This window comes from Antechinus flavipes, chromosome 4, assembly GCF_016432865.1.
Source record: "Antechinus flavipes isolate AdamAnt ecotype Samford, QLD, Australia chromosome 4, AdamAnt_v2, whole genome shotgun sequence".
Taxonomy (NCBI): Eukaryota; Metazoa; Chordata; class Mammalia; order Dasyuromorphia; family Dasyuridae; genus Antechinus; species Antechinus flavipes.
Window position 1 is genome coordinate 94,753,180 of NC_067401.1, and position 25,573 is coordinate 94,778,752.

Consider the following 25,573-nt stretch of genomic DNA (forward strand, 5'->3'; position numbering starts at 1 on the left):
TCAACCTTCGGGTTCACACCTTTAAGAGATCATGTATAAGAAGCTCTTAGAGCTTCAGTCAGTCAGTCAGTCAGTTGAAAAAGATTGAAAGCCAGAAGTCAGTCAGTTAAGGAGACTGACAAGCTAGAGACTGAAGTCAGGCAGAACTGGGGATTTGGGAGAGGAGAACCAAGATTCAAAGAGAGCTGGAGGCTGAAGCTGGCAGACAAGCTGCAAGAGCTCTTGGAACCAAGGAAGGAGATAGGCCTCTAAGAAAACTAACCGTACTATTTTGGAAGAGACAATAAAAAATTGGATTTTAACTCCTGGTGTATTTGAAGTGATTATTACTTGGAACGGAAACTAAGGCTGCCACCAGAAAACCTCCCCAAGAAACCTGCTCACAGAGAACCATCATATATTATACAAAAGAAGAGAACACCACAGGGAGGGATAGAATTTGGTACTCAAAACAAAAAAAAAAAATTTAAAAATAGTTTTAACATGTAATTGGGAAAAATAAAAGAAATTAAGGCTCAAACAAATCATGTAGTCTGTCTAATATGACAAGAAGTCAAAGAGAGTAGAACAAATGTTCCTAAGATCCTAATTTTGGCTCTGACCACTAAACTCACTTCCTCTCTTCTATACAGTATTATTCTCCGTATCTTACTTCCTATATTTTAGAATCCACAACTCATTTAAAAACACTTGTTTCATATTAGATTGTTATTACACATTTTCTCATTATATAAATACGTACAGAAGGCAATATGGTAGCAGAAAGAAAAGAGTCCATATAAAATATGGAGTTGAACTTCCTAGATTCAAATCCTGCTTCTTTTGCTTACTATCTATATGCCTTCAGACAATTCCTGGTAGTTTCTTCATCTACAAAAGGAAGGAATTAGACTATATGGCTTCTGAAGCTTCTTCTAGCTCCTTATCTATAATATTATGATCTTAGTTTGAAGGTTAAAGTGAACTGAATTTGGAGTAAAAGGGTTCTAATCTTGGCTCTACCACTTACTATTTGTATAACTAAGGGCATCCAAATGATTTTAGAGTAAGAGGGAGCCACCAGAATTTATTGTATTAGGGGTTGCCACTAACAGGAAAATTACTTTGGAAGTTCAGGGAAGCTTGGGTTGGAGGTGGGAAAGAATGAGGCAGGGAGATGTGGTGGTGGCTATATGAGTTAAGAGGAAAGGACAGATGGGAGAGAATTGTGGAGGTGGATTTAACAAGATTTGGCAAATGACTGGATATGTGGGATGAGTGAAACTGAAGTCAGGAAAGGAATGGAGGATATAAAAGGAAGTGGCTGGAAGGATTGTGGTAGTCACATGAGAAGGGAAATTTTGAAGAGAGTATGTGGAAATGAGTTCTACTTTAGATGCATTGAGTTTAAAATGTTTATAGGACATCTAGTACAAAATATCCATCAGGCTGTTGGTGATGTAGAGCTGGAGCTCAGGAGAGATATTAAGACTGGATATAACCTAGTTATCACCTGCATACAGATAATAATTAAATTAGTTGGAACATGTGAAAGCATTAAGTGAGAAAGTGAAGAGGAATGATGAGAGTCTTGGGGAATACCTGCAGTTGAGGGCATGGTATAGATGATAAATCAACAAGGGAGTGTTCAGACAGGCAGGAAAAACGTCAAGAGACAATATTGTCAAAAAAACTCAGACTGGAGAGAAAGTACCTAAGAGGAGGGGGTCAAGTGCTGCAGAGGGTTCAAGAAGAATGAAGACCAAAAAAAAGAAACCATTATACATGGAAATTCAGATATGTTAAAGAGAGTATGAGTTGAGGAGAAGAGAGGGCATAGACATTAAATAATTTAACCTCTCTGGAATGTCTTTCTCATGAGTAAAATGAAAGGTTTGGACTGGATAGTTTCTCAGGTCCTTCCCAGCTATGATCCCAGCTAACTTCATCTCATAATTTCTATATGCAATTCATTCCATTTTGAATAGACATTTGAGTGCCTACTCTCTCTCTCTCTCTCTCTCTCTCTGTATGTATGTATATATGTGTGTGTATGTCTACATACATATAAAATATGTTATATGTGCATTATATACATATACATATATACACACATATAAATATATCCATAACACCACATCAGAGTGACAAGTTTCTTTAAAAATTAAATAAAGATTTATAATCAGCATTTAATTATTAGTGCCAATGGAGAGGAGTTATAAAAGTAATTATTTTAATAATTACTTTTAAATTAAATTAAAATAAATCATATCTCCACAACACACCATATTTTTATAGTGCTTTGATAGTTATAATGTATTTTCCTCACTACCACCTTATAAAGTAAATAGTGAGAATATTATAATCCTAATTACTGGTTAGGTAGGTGACTTGTTCAAGGACATGCTTCAAGAAAATATAGGAGATAGATGGCAAACCTAAGTCCTTTGATTCTATTTTCCTCAAAATGATCTATATATATCAAAATATTCCCAGCAGCTCTCTTCTCAGAGCAGAAGAACTGGAAATCAAGGGGACGTTCTATCAATTTAGAAATGGCTCAATAAACTGTGGTGTATGTTTATGATGAAATATTGTTGTTCTGTGGGAAATGATGAACAGGATGCTGTCAGGAAGAAAAAAAAATCTGAAAAGTCTTCCATGAACTCAAGCTGAAATGTACTATATATAAAGTAACAGCAATGTTCTGGGATGACCAGTTGTGAATGACTTTGCTATTATCAGCAATACAGTCATGCATGACTACTCTGAAGAACTTATGTTGAAAAATCCTATCCATACCCAGAGAAGAAACTGATTGTGTCTGAATACAGACCGAAGCGTTGTCTCTTTCTCTCTCTCTCTTTCTCTCTTTCTCTCTCTCTCTTTCTCTTTCTCTCTCTGTCTCTGTCTCTGTCTGTCTGTCTGTCTCTCTCTCATCTTAATTTTTTTTGAGGGTTTTAATGTTCATTAGGGTGGGAGATCTATGGTCTTAGGTTTTTTTTTTGTTGTTGTTGTTGTTGTTTTTACAACTTGACTTTTGTAGAAATGTTTTGCATAACTTCACAAGTATTATCTTAATTGTGGGTGGGGATAAGGGAGAGAACCTAGAACTCAAAAATTTTAGAAATAAATGTAAAAAATTTGTTTTGAATGTAACTGGATAAAATATTAAATAAAAAATCTTAAACTAAGAAAAATAAAATTTCAGGCAATGCTAAAATTGCCTTTTCAGGGAAAAGTACAGATAAATTACTTTCTTGCATTTCCTTTAATAATGAGGAAGTCTAGGCAAAGCAAAGTAAATCTCATTTTTTGCTGAAAAGGCAATTTGTTAATTCTTTATGTTTTATTTCTTATTGATTAAGTAATAAATATAAACTAACCCACTTCTTCCAGATAGCCTAGTATGAAAAATGTTAACACTGGACAACTTTAGAAGGAATTTTGAGGAAGTTTATGAGCACACTGTTAATGGAGCTTTTAAAAAATCTATATAAAAAAGAAAAAAATAATGGTTTCCTAAGAAAAAGGGAATGGGTAACAGATAAATAACAATATTTATACTTTGTAAATAACTCTAGAATGGAAATTTTTTTTAAAAAGAAATTTTTTCCTCACAGCTAAGCCTGGATAGGAGAAGTAGTTATCTCATCTCCCATACCCACCCACATTGTCTTCTCTTCTAATTCTAGCTGAACTTGAAAGTAACATGAGTCAGTTGGTGAAAATGCTAACAGATTAGGGAAAAATAAGACAATGAGGGTTGTAAGAGCAAAAATCGTTTGATTAGTTTTATTCATTCTACCTTTAAAATAAACTTTACTTCTTTCCTCTTCTCCCTCACATAGCCATCTTCTTAAAGTAGGCTCTCAACAATTCCAATGTAGACAAATTCTAATTAACAGCCTTGTGGTCTTTAGTTTCTCCCATCTCCAATTCATCCTCCATAAAACTGCCAAATTGATCTTCCGTAACTACAGGTTTGACCACATCACCCCCATTCTCAAGGGATCCTAATGACTTCTTCTTGCCCTTAAAATAAAATACAAATCCATCCCTCTGTTGAATTTTTAAACCCTTCCACAATTTGTAGCCAGACTGCTTTTCCAAGGATATTACACAATCATTTCTTTTATGGATGGTATTTTCCAACCAAATTGGCCTGCTTACTATTCCACGATGGGATCATAGATCCAGAACTGGAAGGGCTATCTAGTGCAGACTCTTAGACTCTGAGACAGACAAGGAAAGTGAGGGTCAGAAGGGTGGGAGAGAAGGAGGATAATATGACACATCTCTGTGTAGTAAATGACAGGCAGGATTTGAACCCAGAACTTCTCGAAGATTTGTGCTTTTTCCATTATGCTGTGCTGTCTCTCTAGTCAACAGAATACTTTCTGCCTCCTTGCCTTTGCATTCTGTCCCCATGCTGCCACACACCCCCTAATTATCTAAACTTCATAAATCCCCTAGTTTTTTTTCAAAGCTCAGCTCAAAAGACACATCCTCGAGACCTACATGGACTGATGCTAAGTGAGATGAGCAGAACCAGGAGATCATTATACACTTCGACAACGATATTGTATGAGGATGTATTCTGATGGAAGTGGATTTCTATGACAAAGAGACTTAACTGAGTTTCAATGGATAAATGATGGACAGAAACAGCTACACCCAAAGAAGGAATACTGGGAAATGAATGTGAACTATTTGCATTTTTGATTTTCTTCCCGAGTTATTTTTACCTTCTGAATCCAATTCTCCCTGTGCAGCGGGAGAACTGTTCGGTTCTGCAAATATGTATTGTATCTAGGATATACTACAACATATTTAACATATATAGGACTGCTTGCCATCTGGGGGGGGGGTGGAGGGAGGGAGGGGAAAAAACGAAACATAAGCGATTGCAAGGGATAATGTTGTATAAAAATTATCCTGGCATGGATTCTGTCAATACAAAGTTATTATTAAATAAAATAAAATTTAAAAAGAAAAAAAAAAAGACATCCTCTAGGAAATATATTGATCCCTTCAATAATTGCTAGGGATTCTGAAATTCCTTTTTATTCATTTTGCCTTTTATTTTCTATGAATGTGTTGTACCCTCTCCTCACCCCCATCCCAACCCTTCATCCTTCAGGAACAGGAATGTTTCATTTTTGTCTCTTTATCCCACGTACCCAGCACCATACCTGGTATACTGTAAGCACTAAATCTATCCTTGTTGAACTGAATTGAATTTTTCTCAACATCAATTTCCTATCTAAAAAATAAAGACAATATATACTGTTATTCAAAATAATATATGCTGGTTGTAGTGAAGCTTTAGTGAGATAATGAATGAAAAATTGCTTATAAATCTTAAAACTCCATATAAATGTCAGCTCTCATCATCACCATTATCATTATTATTCATTTATTTTGTAGTAATCTAGTCTCATGATTTTCTTTACTAATACTTATTAGTCCTGAAATAGACATGGTTTGTAAAAGTTACCCAGGAATGGTGATTTAAAGATTGATGGATGAAGAAAGGTCAAAAAAGATACTTGTAAGATAAGTATTTGATAAATAATCAAAGTGGCCAAAGATAGTATTCAATTGAGTATGAATGTAAATAAAGGTAGAATGGATTGGCTAATGGAAAGACTTGGGATGGGTAGAGGGACATAAAGTTGCAATAAAACCAAAGAATAGGTACAAAATGAGTAAGACTGGAAGAGAAAAAAAGTTAAGAAAGGCTTTGTTTGAAAATAGTATTACAACATTATAGGTACCACTGATGCAATTCCATGAGATGACTGAGGTCTACTTTAAGAACAATGCCATGGGAATGAACTGACATGGAGACAGTGGTATATAAGGATTTTATGGACCTCAAAACACAAAAGGTCACTGAGAGACAGTGATAGAGAAATGTTATGACAGCAGGAGAGGAGCATAAAATAAAGCTCATCCCATTTTTCCTGGCCCTGAGAGTCAGAAAGAGTAGGAGAATGAATGTCTTTCAATGGAGAAGGTGCAGAGCATCTAATGTCAATCTAATGAGCTCATTTCAGTTAAAGGAAGGAGATAAAAGAATTGTAGCTGAAATATCTAAGAATGTAGGAATGTTTGCAAAAGATTAGTGTCAAAGAAGGTACAGTGAAGATAAACAAACTGGTTGTAGCAATGTTTGACAGGGATGAACAGGAGTTCAGGAAAATGCTGCTAATGGCATGCCATTTACCCCTAAGATGGAATAACTGGATAATGAGGAATGAGAAATTAGAACAACAGAAGAAATATTGGGGTAACATAATCCACAGGCAGATCTCAATCATAAGGATACATGACAACTTAGCATGTACCAGAATTCTAATAAGGTTTTCTAATTTATAAAGTATCATATAAAGCAAATCTGATTACAATAAATTCCGAGTCACATTCCAGATTGCTATACTTGTAATAGGATTTTTGTTTCAAACACTGGCATCAGTTAGGATATAGGTCCTTTATACTGTAACCTATTTAACATGTAAAGGACTGTTTGCCATCTGGGGGAGGGGGTGGAGGGAGGGAGGGGAAAAATCGGAACAGAAGTGAGTGCAAGGGATAATGCTGTAAAAAATTACCCTGGCATGGGTTCTGTCAATAAAAAGTTATTTTTTTAAAAAGGGATATAGGTCCTTTTTGTTGTAATAAGAATAGCAACCAGACCTTTGATTTCATTGTTATATGGAACTCTGGATTATAGTAAACTCTCTCAACTAATTTAGACCAGAATAACTATAATAATAATTAGTATTATAGTTAGTATTTTTATAGTGCTTTAAGGCTTGTAGAGTGCTTTTATATCTATTTGATCATTTGATCTTTACAACAACCCTGTGAGGTAAATGCTATTATTATGTCCATTTCATAGATGAGAGAACTGAAATTGAGAGAGAGGCAAGATCTGAACTCAGATATTCCTGATTCCAAGTCCAGTAGTTTATCCACTGTGACACCTTTCTTATTGTTGTTTGATTGTGTCTGAATCTTTGTGACCCCATTTAAAAGTTTTCTCAGCCATTTCCTTCTTCAGCTTATTTTACAGATAAGGAAACTGAGGCAAATGGGGTTAAGTTATTGGCCTAGGATCATACAACTAGTATCGGACACCAGATTTGAACTTAGATCTTGTTGATTCCTTAACTGTTGCTCCAACCACCATGCCACTTATTTCCCTTTTGTGACATCTGGCTGCCTCTTACAGTCTTATAGCGTTTTCCAGAGAATGACAGATTAAGGGATTTCTACAGGGTCATTGAGCTAGTAAGTTTCAGAGGCCTTCCAGGCCCAAGACCACTTCTCTAAATACATTTGTTATAATAGCACTTTTTAAAGACCAGGTTATATCTGAATAGATTTTAATCTTTTATTTTGTTTTTTTAAAACCATTTATTCTAATTGGATGTTTTCTTGACCTTTAAAAACACATAACAAGTATATTTTTATTTCAAAAATAAGTTATTAGAAGTTTTAAATAACAGATTTAGTAAGGCAGAGTCTCAATCAAAAATGAATAAGCCTTTATTTATCTCTATATGCTTAGTATTTAAGCATTATGCAAAATACAGAAGATAAATGAGATTTAACAGAATTAAGAATCCACTAATTATTTGTATGTGAATGATCTTAATCTAAAGAAAAGAAAGGCTTATTGGATTAGGATGTTTGAGGTAGGATAAAAAATTTCCATGGGGACAGTGAGATTTGAATAGAGTCTAGAATTTTGATAGAGAAAAGGGAGGAGAAGAAAACATACATAAGTAAACAGATAAAGGAGAATGAACACTGAGTATATTAAAAACAGGGATGAAACTGGTCTGACTTAACAGCACAGGTAGGCTGTTTGTGTGTGTGTGTGTGTGTGTGTGTGCATGTATATGTGTGTGAAGTGTAATGGGAAATAGGTAAGCAAAGGAAAAATCATAGATAAATTTCAAAAGTTCTCCATAGGAATTTAACTGTAGATACTATTGGAGATTTCTACAGGAAAGAATCACAGAATAAAGTCAGATTAGTAAAAGTGTGCAGGATATAATGTATGGATGAGCAACTGATGTAATGTTTACTAGGAGACTGTCATGGTAGAAGTAGAACAAGAGGTGATAGCAATGCAAATGAGGAAAAACAGGATGTGGGATACACTTTAAAACTATAATAGGACCCTGAAAAATTGAATGAAAGTAGGCTCAGTGGTGTCAAACACACAGACTATGGACTGCTCGAGTCCCACCATATTCATAATTTAGTTCAGACCAGATTAAAACGTAAATGGAAAATATTTAACAAAATATACAAAAATGCAATAAAACACAGGTAATGCTAATATGTATTTTTCCAAGTTATTATATAGTCCACAGGAGTCTTTATGTATGGTTTAGTGGCCTCTGTGTCTATTTAAGTTTGACCCCACCAGATAGGAAAAGAATAATTCATCAGAGATAAATCCAAGTTTTCTATCTTGACAGACTATAAGAATGGTGATGTCATCGAAATTCTTCAATCTACTTTTTTTAAAATAAGCATTCATTCTGCAGTGTATTTTTTATAAAAGACAAGTAACTAACATGCAAAATGCTATCAGGGATTTGTCTTTAAATACCTCCTAAGCGCTGAAATAAAATAAAAATATATTTCCTTGGATATATCATGTGATCCATACATATTTAACCTCATCTTCTACTCTTCTAAATTTATAATAGTAAATAATAATCGTTGATAGGCTTTAGAAGTGGTAAGATCCTTAAAATACATTTTGAATCATCAAGGAAAGAATAAATTATATTTGGTTTAGTTTAGTGCTAAGGGTATTTTATAGTATAATCATTTTTTTAAATTGGCAACCAAAACATAAACAAATAAAGAAAGAAAGAAAGAAAATTGGAAATCCGTGTGTGGCAAACTTGAATTGACCACATATTTAGTTAAGCATAATACTCTTTTCTTTGTTGCATATTATATTCATAGTTAGAAACAAATTAATTTTTTCTAAGGCATTTGTTATGTTATACTTCTTTTCATGCCCACATAATAGACAGTGTAGTAAATAAAGTCAAAAGAACATCAGATTTGGAGTCAGAAAACATGCAATTTAAGTTTCCCATCAGCCATATCTTAGCTGTGTGACCTTAGGCTAGTTGCTTAATTTCCCCAAGTATTAATTTCCTTCCTCATTTGTAAAATGGAGATAATTATACCAAAACTATTTGTCGCAGAATGCTGTTAGGCTTAAATGAGATACTATGTTAAAATCCAACCAATCTTATGTTACACTCAATCAAAAAACATTCATTTAGTACTTATTAAGTGCACGGTACCAAGTGCTGGGCGATATAATCTGTCCTCAAAGAACTTATATTCTAACAAAAAAATGTAAGTAATTTTAATGTTTCTGCTAACATACCTAAGAAAAGATAGTATCAGTACTATTATCTAAATATTAAAAAATGGATTTATCAAAAAAAATTAAAATGGGATTAATTATTATTCAAATAATGTACTATTTAATTAAATATATTAATTATTTATTAATAATTATTAATATTAATATTAGGATAAGAATATTATCCTAAGAGGTCATAGACTTTGCAAGACTTCTAAAGGGGTCCATGATACCAAAAAAAGTTAAGAATCTCTTGTCTAGAGTCTCATTATAGCTATTTCCCCCCTTCTACAATGAAATGAATTTATAATAGGATTTCTAGATACATCTGTTTCAAAAGTATGTAATAACATAAACTATAATTAGTTATTTCCTGCATGTGGGCTCAGTTTTAAGTCTTGAAGGGGAAAATATCTCCTATATCACAAAGTATAAGCTATTTGATAAGATGTTTATCTCAGGAAAATATCACTTTAAGGTTCTTAATACAGTACTGAATAATAAACCAGTTGAAATCAAATGACATCTTTATTTAAACAAAAACCACAACATACCATTTTAAATGATAAAGTGCTAGGATCAGTATCTTCTACTGGTTCTCTCGTGGCATGATCTGTAAAAATAAACATGATGAAATTTAATTTCTGATAATGGTTTTCAAAATGATGTAGGCCCTTAGTCATATTTTTAAGCCATTTTTCCTTCAGAAAGGATGTCTGAAAAAGAAACGAAGGAAGGAAGGAAGGACGGAAGGAAGGAAGGAAGGAAGGAAGGAAGGAAGGAAGGAAGGAAGAAAGAAAAGAAAAGAAAAGAAAAGAAAAGAAAAGAAAAGAAAAGAAAAGAAAAGAAAAGAAAAGAAAAGAAAAGAAAAGAAAAGAAAAGAAAAGAAAAGAAAAGAAAAGAAAAGAAAGAAAAAGATCGCATAGCATAGTATAAGGATAAAACCTGGAAGACTGAGGTTCAAATCTTGCTTCTCACAAGTACATACTCTGTAATCCAAGACAAGACATTTAACTTCTAAGGGTTCTAGACAACTTTTCAAGGTTATTTTCTAATTGGAAAAAAAGATGTTGGCTTGTATTGGAAGATGGAAATTCCTCACCCAGGAATTTCCTATACTGATGAAATCAGGTCCATCTCCCATCTCTCCTGAAACCAGAAGAAGAAATGGGTTTAATATTAATTGGATAACTATATTTCTGAGAATTTTTAATTTCCTTTTATTCAATTTAATTATGCCATCCCTCCTGGAATATTTGGCTTACTAAAGCCTGTTTCGTATTAATATTAATCTCACCTGGCTAAAACCTGACTTATGGAATTATAGTATTAAGAAATGAATTTTTACATTCCTGAGATGAGTTCAAAAGAGAGGAAGAAAGAAATATTGCATCTACAAAATTTTTAAGCTCTTCCAAGGAGACTGAGCTAATTTTGTTTGTGAAAGAATTTCCCTTGCACTTAACTCTTTGCTTATCTATGTGACATATACATCTTTTCCTCTCAATTAGCCTTTTGTGGCTTCTTTAAAATGTAGCCTTGTAATTTTGTAAGTGTAGGATTTTGCAAACTCACTATTTAAATCTGTAACTGAGTCCATTTATTAATTTGTCTAACTTAGTTGATCAACCTTAATTAAGGAAAATATGAGAATAATAAATCTGTTTGATTAGCTAGGGTGACTTTTATGCATATAAAAATTGTGATATGTTAAAAAAAATATTTCTTTGTCTCTCTGTCATAATTCTCCAAAAAGGCCTTGTTTGCTCAGGGTTATTTTTCTATCTCCTGAATCTGTTCTTAAGTATAATAAAACTTAGATTTTAATCTCTATAGTGCCTACATTATTTGGCAACAGTAATCCATTATTTGGCAAACTCAAAGGGGAAAGAGTTTTCACATTAAGTTAGATAAAAGAAATTGCTAAAATAAGTAAATAAAACTTTAGGGCAGATTATTGATTTTTAAAAATGTGCTATAAGTCTGTATATAATTAAATACAGCCATATATTTGGGGGACATATAGATATATATTTGTATGTATATGTGTATGTATATTATATATGTACACACATATACATATATAAAAGAGACAGAGAAGAGAAAGAAACATGCATGTTGTTCTTTAATGATAAATTACAAACTGGATATGGATTTAAACCCTGGCACAAGTGAGTCTAGACAGGCCTGAAGTCAGAAAGATCCAGCCTCAAACACGTACTAGCTCTGTGATCCTAAGCAAGTCATTTAACCCTGTTTGCCTCAGTTTCCTCATCTGTAAAATGAGTTAAAGAAAAAATGGCAAACTCCAGAATCTCTGTCAAGAAAACCCCAAATGAGGTCAAAAAGAACTGGACAACTAAAATGAATGAACAACACAACCAACAAATGTGAGTTTGCTATCAAACCTGCTCCTCCCTATCCTGAACCCATTTTAAGTCTCTGTAACAAATTTTTGACATTCAAAAATACTTATTAAAATGCTAGATGGACAGTATTTTTTAATTAGGAATTCTATGCAATTTAAAAGAATACATTATCTGTCCTTAAGTTTTCATTCAGTTCAATCAATTTCACACTTATTAAGTCCATCCCATATGCTAAAGGCACTATGCTATGGTGGTAGAAAGATGAAAAATGCTATAGTTTTTTTCCCTCAAGAAACTTACAGTCTAATGAGGGTGGGGCGGGAAGGAGATGTCTATATGTTTGATGGTAGAATGCAATAAGGACAAGGGAAAGAGCTAGAAAAGGTTACATAAGAGTTGGGTTAAGTGACTTGCCCAGAACTGCACACCTAGTAAATGTCTGAGGCACTATCTACTGCATCTCCTAGCTGTTCCTTGCCTTGACAATAATATCTGTAATTGTATGTCCAGCCTTGAAAACAGTAAATAGGCAACATTTGTTGAATTTATTAAACTTAGTCACTAAAGGTTTCATAATGAGCAGGGGGAGGACTATGTGTGACATAGACTGGAGGTCTTAAATCATATATAAGAGATCAAAAAAAAAAAAGAGAGAGAGAGAAGAGATCATGTGGTCAGACACATATCGAGGGAAACAAAAATATTTGAACCAAGTGACTTTTTTCTTTTCATTTTTCCTTTCCTTTATTTTGAATTTTTCTCTGATACATTTGTTATGATGATACAGGGAGTAATGAGATGGATAAGAAATCAAGACATACTAAGTAAAAGCAAAATTATGATATAGTCCAAGTTAGTGTTTGAGCTTAATCCTTTTATTCTCATTTTCATCTTTTTGTCCTTTGTGGCCAAACTCCTTGAAAGATCATCTACAAGAGGTGTTTGTATCTTCTCTCCTCTCTCTTAATCTCTTACAATCCAACTTGGTTTATTGTCTCACTAAAACTGCTCTCTCCAAAGTTATAGAAGATCTCTTAAATTCCCTAATCCAATGACCTTTTCTCAATCTTCATTCTCCTTATCTCCATGTGGCCTTTGTTGATCTGTGCATCATCCTCTCCTTTTTGAGTATTTTTTAGATAATACTGATATGCTCTCTCCTGGTATTCCTCTTATCTATCTGACCATTCTTTCTCACTCTCCTTACTGGATCTTCATGAAGATCTAGATCACACTCTCTAGCCACAAATTTCCCACAGGATTCTATCTTGGGCTCTCTTCCCTTCTCCCCCTATATAACTTCACTTGCTGATCTCATCAGCTCCAATGAATTTAATGACCATCTTTATTCTCCTCTAGGCAGATCCCAAATCTACCTATCTTATCTCCAATCTTTCTGCTAATCTCTAACCTCACACCTACAATTGTCTTTCAGACATCCAGTATTGATGTTAGGTAGATACTTTAAACACATGTTCAAAATGCAAAATCATTAATTTCTTTCCAAACCCTCTACTGCTCTACCTTCTACCTGCCTTCTCTCTCCCTACTGAAGTCCATCTTCCATCAACCACTAAAACGATTTTCTTAAAGCTCAGGTCTAACAGTGTCACTCTTCTATTCAATAAACTTTAGCTCCAGGATCAAACATAAAATCCTGACGTATTCAAAGCCTTTCCTTACGTAGTCCCCTCCTATTTTTCCAGTCTTCTTATATCTTACTCTTAGTCATATATTTTTCCATCCAGTGACACTGCTTTCCTTGCTGTCCTACTAATAAAACCCTCCATCTCTCAGCTTTGATTTTTTTGTTTTGTTTTGGTTTTGGCTCTGTCCCATACCTGAAATGCTCTCCCTCTTCATCTCTGCCTACTGGCTTCTCTGATTTTCTTTAAGTACTAACCAAATCCCATCTTCTTTTCCCAATCCCATCTTCCTTTCCCAATCCCACTTAATTCTAGTTCCCTCCCTCTTTTAATTATTTCTTCTTTGTTCTGTTTGTTGTCCCTCCCATTTAGATTGTGAACTTTTTGAGTCAGGGATTGTTTTTTGCCTCTTTTTGAATAATTGGAGGTTAGCACAATACCTGACACATAGCAGGTACTAAATGTTTCCTGATTGATTGATCAAGAAGTTTGAGCTCTACATCTCCATTCTTGGTCCTTGTTAAGAACATCCTTCCCTTCCCACAAATTAGTGACAAAATACTCTCATAATCAATTCCTTCTCACCCTCCAATCAAAATTTATTGCTGGACACTTTATGTCTTTACACTAATGCAGTATTTCAACATAATTTATTTCCTTTGTAACCCTATATATTTTTCTGAGGTCTATAGCCTTCATCAGACTGACAAAGAAAGTCCTTGACACAAAAAAGTTTAAGAGCTCATGCTCTAAAATATAAATGATGACAAACTACTATCTCTTTCAGAGTTCTGTTATTTTAAAAAGAAATCAATACCTAAAGTTAAAATAATATAGTGTAGAAATTCAGGAATTCTTTAAGTTTTAGAAGGAATTTTAGGGACAGTAGGGAATGTGTCTAATTAATGCATGAAATCATATGGATCAGATATTTTTCTCTTCTTCCTAAGCATGAAATCAATTCTACATTCCAAGAGAAAATAACTATTGGTTATAGAAGTGTGGGACATGAAAAGAAGCTACAATAAAAGAGCAATGGGGAAGAAAGAAAAGAAAATTTGGGAAGGAAAAAGGAAAACATAAAAAACAGTGGTTAGCATTTTTAACTAGGCAGACATATCTAAGAGAATGACAAGTTTGCAGGTCAAAACTATAATTCTTCATCTTAATGAAGATTTTTTGGCCTCATGATGAAGTTTTCTGGGGCTGGGATATACTGATGGGAACAAAGATTTTACGAGATTGAAATAGACTATAATTTTATTCTTTTGAGGTCATTGAAGAAAGAGAATTTAAATGGAAGGACATACCCAGAAAAATTCTGTCTTGTTTTCTTACGCTTAACTCTATGGCTAATGAAACTGTCTCTCAGTTGTCTGAGATCAACTTTTAGCTCCATTCCCCATATTTCTAAGGATTGTGTGCCTGTTGTTAGTATAGTATAGAGGGAATACCATTGTTTCTAAGTCAAGGAGAGTTGAACTCTAATTCCAGCTTGTATGACATTGAAAAGGTCACTTCTCTGGGTTTCAGTTGACTTCTCTATAACATGAAAGATTTAGACTACATAGTCTCTAAGGTCCTTTTCATCCAGGATCATATTCAGTCAAAGATGAGGAAAAGCTCTTCAGTTTTTTGGTTGCTATGACACAAACACTTCTGGTCTTTAAATCACTATTTGACATTCAAAAATATATCAGAATATCATAAGATACCAACAAATAGTTGAATTCAAGAAATAGTTGATAATTTCCACTTCTAGGAATTGAGAGAAATACAAAGTATTACAAATATACAGATCCTATGCTTATGAAACTAATGGTCTAATAAGATACATATATGATAATAATTTTTTAAATTACTTAATACCTGCATTTGAGAGATACAAAACAATGGCCTCTGTGAGTTACAAGGAAGAAGGCTGCTATTATTGGAGATATTGGGAAACACTTCATGGAGAAAATGGAATTTGAACTGGAGTTTAAAGGATAAGAATTCATCATGCAGTGAAGGAGAGGAAAAATATGAGAGACAAAATAACAGCTTAAGAAAAGACAAAGAGTCAGGAAAATTTGAGCCACAATCAAAGATGGCAAGGCAAAAGAAATCCTGAAAATCCCCCAGCCTGTCCTTGAGATCCTGGAATAAAAAAATTCTCAATACCAACTATGAACAAATATGATAAATAGATAAATTGGGGGGGGGTAATTTCAGAGGGAAGGCACTAAGATTTATGAGGACTGGGAAAAACTTCTTGATGAAGGGGTGACTTTAGCTGAGACTTGAAGAAAGCTAAGGAAGTCAGGAGATAAAAATGAGGAGGAAGAGAATTCTAGGAATGGGGGACTGCCAGGGAAAACACTTCAAGTCAAAGACAGTGTCTTGTTCAAGTAACAGAAAGAAAGTCACTGTCAAAGAGTATGAGGTGGGCAACAAGCTGCAATAAGATTAGAAAGGTAGGAAAGGGAGAGATTATGGAGGGCTTTTATGGACCCATAAAAAATTTATAAATCCAAGATTTCAGACAAGGGAGATTAAGCTAATTATAGTTCATTAAGGTATTCTCAGTTATCTTTGAAAGATTATAGGGAATTGAAAAGGTGTTATAAAACTGACAGGTTGTCAGTGTGGCAAATGCCAAGCTGAGTATTTTTTAGATAATACTGATATGCTCTCTCCTGGTATTCCTCTTATCTATCTGACCATTCTTTCTCACTCTCCTTACTGGATCTTCATGAAGATCTAGATCACACTCTCTAGCCACAAATTTCCCACAGGATTCTATCTTGGGCTCTCTTCCCTTCTCCCCCTATATAACTTCACTTGCTGATCTCATCAGCTCCAATGAATTTAATGACCATCTTTATTCTCCTCTAGGCAGATCCCAAATCTACCTATCTTATCTCCAATCTTTCTGCTAATCTCTAACCTCACACCTACAATTGTCTTTCAGACATCCAGTATTGATGTTAGGTAGATACTTTAAACACATGTTCAAAATGCAAAATCATTAATTTCTTTCCAAACCCTCTACTGCTCTACCTTCTACCTGCCTTCTCTCTCCCTACTGAAGTCCATCTTCCATCAACCACTAAAACGATTTTCTTAAAGCTCAGGTCTAACAGTGTCACTCTTCTATTCAATAAACTTTAGCTCCAGGATCAAACATAAAATCCTGACGTATTCAAAGCCTTTCCTTACGTAGTCCCCTCCTATTTTTCCAGTCTTCTTATATCTTACTCTTAGTCATATATTTTTCCATCCAGTGACACTGCTTTCCTTGCTGTCCTACTAATAAAACCCTCCATCTCTCAGCTTTGATTTTTTTGTTTTGTTTTGGTTTTGGCTCTGTCCCATACCTGAAATGCTCTCCCTCTTCATCTCTGCCTACTGGCTTCTCTGATTTTCTTTAAGTACTAACCAAATCCCATCTTCTTTTCCCAATCCCATCTTCCTTTCCCAATCCCACTTAATTCTAGTTCCCTCCCTCTTTTAATTATTTCTTCTTTGTTCTGTTTGTTGTCCCTCCCATTTAGATTGTGAACTTTTTGAGTCAGGGATTGTTTTTTGCCTCTTTTTGAATAATTGGAGGTTAGCACAATACCTGACACATAGCAGGTACTAAATGTTTCCTGATTGATTGATCAAGAAGTTTGAGCTCTACATCTCCATTCTTGGTCCTTGTTAAGAACATCCTTCCCTTCCCACAAATTAGTGACAAAATACTCTCATAATCAATTCCTTCTCACCCTCCAATCAAAATTTATTGCTGGACACTTTATGTCTTTACACTAATGCAGTATTTCAACATAATTTATTTCCTTTGTAACCCTATATATTTTTCTGAGGTCTATAGCCTTCATCAGACTGACAAAGAAAGTCCTTGACACAAAAAAGTTTAAGAGCTCATGCTCTAAAATATAAATGATGACAAACTACTATCTCTTTCAGAGTTCTGTTATTTTAAAAAGAAATCAATACCTAAAGTTAAAATAATATAGTGTAGAAATTCAGGAATTCTTTAAGTTTTAGAAGGAATTTTAGGGACAGTAGGGAATGTGTCTAATTAATGCATGAAATCATATGGATCAGATATTTTTCTCTTCTTCCTAAGCATGAAATCAATTCTACATTCCAAGAGAAAATAACTATTGGTTATAGAAGTGTGGGACATGAAAAGAAGCTACAATAAAAGAGCAATGGGGAAGAAAGAAAAGAAAATTTGGGAAGGAAAAAGGAAAACATAAAAAACAGTGGTTAGCATTTTTAACTAGGCAGACATATCTAAGAGAATGACAAGTTTGCAGGTCAAAACTATAATTCTTCATCTTAATGAAGATTTTTTGGCCTCATGATGAAGTTTTCTGGGGCTGGGATATACTGATGGGAACAAAGATTTTACGAGATTGAAATAGACTATAATTTTATTCTTTTGAGGTCATTGAAGAAAGAGAATTTAAATGGAAGGACATACCCAGAAAAATTCTGTCTTGTTTTCTTACGCTTAACTCTATGGCTAATGAAACTGTCTCTCAGTTGTCTGAGATCAACTTTTAGCTCCATTCCCCATATTTCTAAGGATTGTGTGCCTGTTGTTAGTATAGTATAGAGGGAATACCATTGCTTCTAAGTCAAGGAGAGTTGAACTCTAATTCCAGCTTGTATGACATTGAAAAGGTCACTTCTCTGGGTTTCAGTTGACTTCTCTATAACATGAAAGATTTAGACTACATAGTCTCTAAGGTCCTTTTCATCCAGGATCATATTCAGTCAAAGATGAGGAAAAGCTCTTCAGTTTTTTGGTTGCTATGACACAAACACTTCTGGTCTTTAAATCACTATTTGACATTTCAAAAATATATCAGAATATCATAAGATACCAACAAATAGTTGAATTCAAGAAATAGTTGATAATTTCCACTTCTAGGAATTGAGAGAAATACAAAGTATTACAAATATACAGATCCTATGCTTATGAAACTAATGGTCTAATAAGATACATATATGATAATAATTTTTTAAATTACTTAATACCTGCATTTGAGAGATACAAAACAATGGCCTCTGTGAGTTACAAGGAAGAAGGCTGCTATTATTGGAGATATTGGGAAACACTTCATGGAGAAAATGGAATTTGAACTGGAGTTTAAAGGATAAGAATTCATCATGCAGTGAAGGAGAGGAAAAATATGAGAGACAAAATAACAGCTTAAGAAAAGACAAAGAGTCAGGAAAATTTGAGCCACAATCAAAGATGGCAAGGCAAAAGAAATCCTGAAAATCCCCCAGCCTGTCCTTGAGATCCTGGAATAAAAAAATTCTCAATACCAACTATGAACAAATATGATAAATAGATAAATTGGGGGGGGGTAATTTCAGAGGGAAGGCACTAAGATTTATGAGGACTGGGAAAAACTTCTTGATGAAGGGGTGACTTTAGCTGAGACTTGAAGAAAGCTAAGGAAGTCAGGAGATAAAAATGAGGAGGAAGAGAATTCTAGGAATGGGGGACTGCCAGGGAAAACACTTCAAGTCAAAGACAGTGTCTTGTTCAAGTAACAGAAAGAAAGTCACTGTCAAAGAGTATGAGGTGGGCAACAAGCTGCAATAAGATTAGAAAGGTAGGAAAGGGAGAGATTATGGAGGGCTTTTATGGACCCATAAAAAATTTATAAATCCAAGATTTCAGACAAGGGAGATTAAGCTAATTATAGTTCATTAAGGTATTCTCAGTTATCTTTGAAAGATTATAGGGAATTGAAAAGGTGTTATAAAACTGACAGGTTGTCAGTGTGGCAAATGCCAAGCTGATATGGGCAGATGAGCAAATGGTGTCCAGATTTTCAAAAAGAAAAAAGAGTAGAATTTGGTTAATGAGTATTCAGAAAGGAAAGAACAAAGTCTTCTAACATCACAACATGGCTCCATAAAAAGCAGGTGATGACAGACTACTTTAATTTCTTTTATGACAAATTTATTAAATAAGATCAGTGGAAACAGTTCACCCAAGTACACCTGAATTTCTGCAAACTCTCTGACAAAGTTTCTTATACTATCCTTGTGGACAAATGAAGACATCAGCAAATTAAGAGTCAATTTTGGGCAGAGAGCCAAGATAGTAAGTGGAAGGAAGTAATGCATTTGTGCTTTCACCCACAACTACTTCAGACAGATTTATAAAACACATCAGCCTTGATAAAGAAATCCAGAAAAAAAATCACAATGAGTTCTTTGTCCATCCCAGGTCAGCAAATATACACGTAGATGTCTGGAGATACCAGAGACAGGATCATGGCAGGAGCACACAGTGCAAGGACATTCATTATGTCTTTCAATGTCTGAAGAGAGGCTGTACACTAGCCCCACAGGAGATCCCTGATCTACACTAGGAGGTCCTCAGACTCACACCAGGACACTTAGATGGGAACAGAACAGTTTTCTTGCCCACTACCATCCTGGGTGATCAGGGATGGAGTAAATGGAGATATGTAAACAGCTTGGGGAAGGTCTGGGTAGTGTACTAAAAAAGAGGAAGTTCAGAAGCCAACAGCAGCAGCAGTGGTATGGCTCAGACCTCAGATACAAAACAGGATCTGATTTCTAGCATCTAACCCACCCTGCAGAGGAATAATCAAGGCAGGAAATTCAGACCAAAGGGGAGCTTTCCAGCTAGAGGAAGAGTCTAGCTGTAGTAAACCCAAACCCAGTTCAGAGATTTGAAGAACTCAAACTAGGGGATCAATGATTGGACTTTGTCCTAGATCAGACCCTTTTAGAAACACTAAAATCCTGGAAAAACACAATTCTCAATACCCCAAGGAAGCCACAATAGAACCAGTCACCATCTTCCATCCAGAAGTGTTATAGAGACTAGCCTTAATATCAAGTCTGAAAATCAGGAAGCAAAAAAATTGGCAAACAAAAAAAGAACAATACCATATGGGAGCAGGTTGGCTCAAGAAACAAACACTGAAAAAAGAAAATGATTCCAGCAAAGCCTCAGAAACACACACACACACACACACACACCTGGGGAATAAATTCAAGTAGATTTCCTGGAAGAGATGAAGCAAGGGGCTTTTTTTTTTTAAGAACCTAAATCAGTTGTTTTTTTTTTTTTTTCCTGTGTGTAATAAATGAAATGACAGTGCTTGAGGAAGTAACGAGAAAAGAAATGAGAGCTGTGAAAGAAAGAATTAGAAAAAAAAAATGATATATTGGCACAAAAGACAAAAAAAAAAAAAAATATTCCCAGTTTCTCAAGCAACACACTCCCTGAAAATCTAAATGGACCAAATGGAAGTCAATGGCTCTGTGAGACAACAAGAATTTTTAAAACAATATCAAAAGGCTGAAAAATTCGAAGAAAATAAAAAATAACCCAAAGCAAAAACAACTGATCTGTAAATCATCACTAGGATTCATAGGGAGTGTTCAACCTGGAAATTGTTCTGTTATGCCTTAATGATCTTTAGAAAAGCATGGAAAGAGAGAGGGGGAAAAGGAATACACTAGGGATGAGTATGAAGAAAAGGAAAAAAGGAAAACTATCTCATAATCAAGATACACAAGTAGCTATTTATACAAGTAAAATAGAAGAACAGCAAAATGTCTGACATGTGAACCTCATTCTCACTTAAATTAGTCAAAAGAAGGAAGAACACACACACACACACACACACACACACACACAAATGTACACTCAATAGAAAAAATAGGAAGGAAAAGAGAGGGAGAATTAGAGGAAGGATAGATTAGTGAAGGGTTTAGTCCTAAGCAAAACAATCTCAAAGGATATAGAGAAATATGTATAACTCTTTTTGAGATAGTAAAGAATGGAAATCTGAGGGAATAAGCATAAATTGGAGAATGGAGAAACAAGTTATGGTATACAAATATGATGGAAAATTAGTGTGCTGAGCTCTTATCAGAGTAATGACCAACCAGGATTCCAGAGGGCTAATTAAGTGGGGAAGAGTAGTGTGAGGTCACTGTCTCATTTTCCTCTACAGAGCCTTCTGGCCCTAGAGGCCAGGTATAGCTCAAGATAACTGGTGATGGCCTTGGATGCAGGCAGGCTATAGCATCATATTCCTGATGGTCAGAGTCCTCTCTGAGAAGAAAGGACAAAAAACAATTAGAAGGCTAATTCTAAAACATACCATTCACTTCCTGATAGAGATGAAAGGCCACAGAATACAGAATGAGACAAATTTTTTGGACATAGCCAGTGTGGAAATGTGATTAACTATATATTTGTAATGAGTCTGTTTTTCTTATATTCTCTATTGGGGAAGGAGATAGGGCAGAATTTGAAGAGACAGATGAGAAGGTAAGTCTTAGCTGATGAAAATATAATATTTTTTTTAAATAAATAAAATTGGAAGGGGGCAGCATTATATTAAATGACCACTAAGGTCCCCTAACAAAAAAGGTATAATTTAGAGCCTGGCCTGTTTAAATGCCTGTACCCAACAACTTGAATATGCTGATGTCAACTTGGAACGAAATCTCTAATGGAGTGCCCCCAAGGCTCTACTTTTGGCCATGTGCAGTTTAACAAATGACTTAGATGAAAGTATAAAAGGCATACTTAGTAATAAGTGGCATTTTTATGACATTTTAAAGTTTGCAAAACACTTTACATCCATCATTCAAACTTTATAGGAACTTTGTGAAATCAGGGTCTACAGATATTATGATTATTTTACAGAGGAGACAACTAAGGCTCAGAGAAATTAAATAATTCCCTTAGGGTCACATAGCTGATAAATGCTTGAAGGATGGGTTCAAATTCATGTCTTCTTGCCTGAATCCATCATTCTGTCTTTACTCTGCACTGTTTCCTCTATGTGTGTATATGACTAGCTGTGTAATTATGGACAAGTCACTTAACCCCAATTGCCTCATTCAAAATAAACAAACAAATAAATAAATAAATAGATGATTTCAATCCACTAGAGCCAAATCTAATATAATGCAATTTAATGGGAATAAATGCAAAAGTCTATTCCTGAATTCAAAAACTCATAAGTACAATATGGGCAAAGTAGGACTGTGCAATAAACTATAAGTTTTAATAGACTATAAATTCAATATAAGTCAGCAATTTAAATGACAGCCAAAAAAGCTGTGATCTTAGGCTTTGAAACTCAAAGAAATAATGTCTCTAATGAAAAATTTTATCTATTGTATTCTTTTCTGGTCAGAACACATCTAAAGAATTATATTCAATTCTGGCCACCATATTTCAAGTATAGTATTGACAAACTGGAGTGGTTCCAGACCACAATAGTGAGGGGACCCAAGACCATGCCATACAGTGACTTGTTGAAGGAAGTGAAACTTTTTCTGATCAGAAAAGATTGATTTAGGAGAGTGTTGATAGTTTCCTTCTAGTATTTGAAGGGGATGTGTTAGAAAATTAGACTTCAATGAACGTTTAGGATGAATGGGTAGAAGTTGAAGAGAAGCTGATTTAGGCTTGATATTAAAAAAAATTTTTTTTTCTAAGAAATAAAAACCTTAAAGAAGAATGAATTGCTTCAAAAGGTAGACAGTAATGGCCTTTTAGCAAAAGCTGGATATTCAATTGCTGGATGATATTGTCAAATATTGTTTAAACTACATGACTACCATCGTTGCAACAGACCTTGAAATTCTGAGATCTGAATGATGGTACTACTAAAATAAACAGAAAAATCAGAGCCAGATTTAGGAGAAAGATAATATGTTTTGGATATGTTGGATTTGAGTTGTATATCTGGGCTGGCTTATACTCTAGGCAGGTGGAGATGCAAGTCTGGAGTTTGGCAGTAATTTATAAAGGTGATAGTTGAAATGAAGGCAAATGACGAAGAGGACCGGAGAGAGACAGATAGGAAAGTTAAGAACAGGTTTGTTTTTTTTTTGTTTGTTTGGGGGTTTTTTTTTGGATTTCCCAGCTTGGGGGAGGGGATGAAGCAACAATAAGAGAAAAAAGCTTCAAAGAAAACAAAGAGAACTAGGACATTAGATTAACCCTGAAGCCAAGAGAAGAGAAAATATCCAGCAGAAAGAGACTCGACTGTGTGAACTATTACAGAGAAATTAATGAGGATAAAGACGGAAAGAAGCCACTGGATATTGTGATTTAGAAAGTAAGTGGTTGCATTTGAGAGAACAGCTTCAGTAGAAGAATAGAGGCAGAAGCTGGATTACAGGGACGTAAGGAGAGTCAGTGAAGAGGAAATAGAAGCATTAGGGATTGATACATTTTTCAAGTTGAATCATTTGTAAGTAGCATAGTTTGATGCCTTTCTCCATGTGGAGCTAGAAAATATGAGAGGAGACAATAGATACATCAAATCAATGTATAAATGTTGTTTGTAACAGTAAATGATTGTGCAAAGAATTACTCTTAAATCACTTTATGAGCAAAGGCAGATAAGCAGGAGAATGTACTAGATGCTTTCAAGCTCTCAAGCCAAAAGCATGGCTCTTGGTGCTTTCTAGAGAATAATTAAAGGTGAATCTTTGAACATGTGATTGAAGAATCTATTGTCTGGACATTGTGGATTTTCCTTTGATCTATAGCTCTTTCCATTACCAGTTATTAAGTACCGATGAAGTCAGGGGCAGCTAGATGGCACAGTGGATAGAGCATCAGCCCTGAAGTCAGGAGGACCTGAGTTCAAATCAGGTCTCAGGCACTTAACAGTTCCTAACTGTGTGATCCTGGGTAAGTCACTTAACCCCAATTGCCTCAGCAGAAGGAAAAAAAATAACTCCTAAAGTCTTGAACTACAAAGTAGCAAGGAGATGGATACACCAATCCATTCTTTGATTCATCTCATTCTTAAGTGCAAGTGTTTTGCAGGCTCTTGAAACAGCTCAGCATTGTCATTCTTAGAACTAGCTGCTGAGATGAAAGAAAGAAAGGCATGGAGATAAAGAAATAGGATTCTAACTTTGATTTCTTTGGCAGCTATCCAGCCTGTATTTTACAGATTTAAAGGTGTCAGTCAGTATTAAATACTGAATACCCAAAAGGTTCAAGTTAGAGGGAGAAGAACAGAAGAAAGAGGGAAGAGACACATGACAAAGAGACATGAAAGACTTGGGCAAGAAGAACATAATCAAGTGAGGAAAAGAAACCAGAAAGCAGAGGCAGAATATCAGATCCTTTTAGATGCTCCTAGTTCTGCTATCCATAAACTATCATAGTTAGTACCTTGGAATTTCAAGTAATATTTATATATTAATTTAAGGTTTGTAAAGTAGTGCTTTATAAATGTTATCTCATTTTTTGCTTCATAACAATGCTGAGAAGTAAGTGCTATTTTCTCCATTTTACGATAAAGGAACTGACATAGAAGTAAAGTAATTTGTCTAGGGTCACATAGTAAGTATCTGAGACTGGATTTGAACTTGGGCCTTCCTGACTTCAGATCCAGTTGACACCTTGCTGCCTCTAGAAATATATAATTTGAAAGTAATTAGTTTTTTTCAGTTTTTGAGGAAGGGAAACTTCTTTAAGGAAGGAATAGCAAGGATAGTTAGTTCCATAAATGAGGACTCTAAGGTATCAACAAAAAGGTGAGGAACAGGGTTTTATGAAATCCCTTAATTCACTTTTTCTAATCTCTATGGCAACAGAATGTTTAAACTCCCCATGTCACACAATCTAAAAATACAAATAATTACTGTTGTGTCTTAAAAACAAGGGGAAAAAAAGGAAAGTAAGCATTGAAAGAAAGCACAAAATTGACAGTGTTCTCTCCATCCAGCAGGTCCAGATTAAAGTTCTGGTTTGCTAGTGCAAAGAGGAAAGGGAGTTTCTGGTTGGGATAAACTTTTTCTTCTCTGACGACTGGTGAAAATGATAAGTGATGGGAGATGGAGCCAAGATGGCAGAGAGAAATCAGGAAGTTGCCTGAGTTCTCTTCAGTTTTCTCTTTAAAAAAACAATGTTAAATCAAACCTCCAAATAGCTTCTGGTGAGACAGAACTCACAAAAAGATGGACTGAAGCAATTTTCTAACCTAAAATAACTTAGAAGGTCTTGAGGAACGGTCTGTCTCACTTAGGTAAAAGAGAAGGCCAAGACAGCAGAAGGCTCTTAGTCATTACACAGATCAACAACTAAGTCCCCTTAGTTCTGGATTAGCATTCTACTGGCCCAG

General features: G+C 34.7%; 1 protein-coding gene across 2 annotated transcripts in view; it reads right to left on the reverse strand.

Annotated features, from left to right (window-relative positions):
- Positions 1 to 25,573, reverse strand: part of EDARADD (EDAR associated via death domain) — a 101,067-nt gene that overhangs the window by 63,625 nt on the left and 11,869 nt on the right. For both annotated transcript variants that reach the window (XM_051993551.1, XM_051993550.1), the window contains exon 2: positions 9,949 to 10,007. In XM_051993551.1, the coding sequence (XP_051849511.1) occupies positions 9,949 to 10,007 (59 nt within the window). The remainder of the gene's footprint in view (positions 1 to 9,948; positions 10,008 to 25,573) is intronic.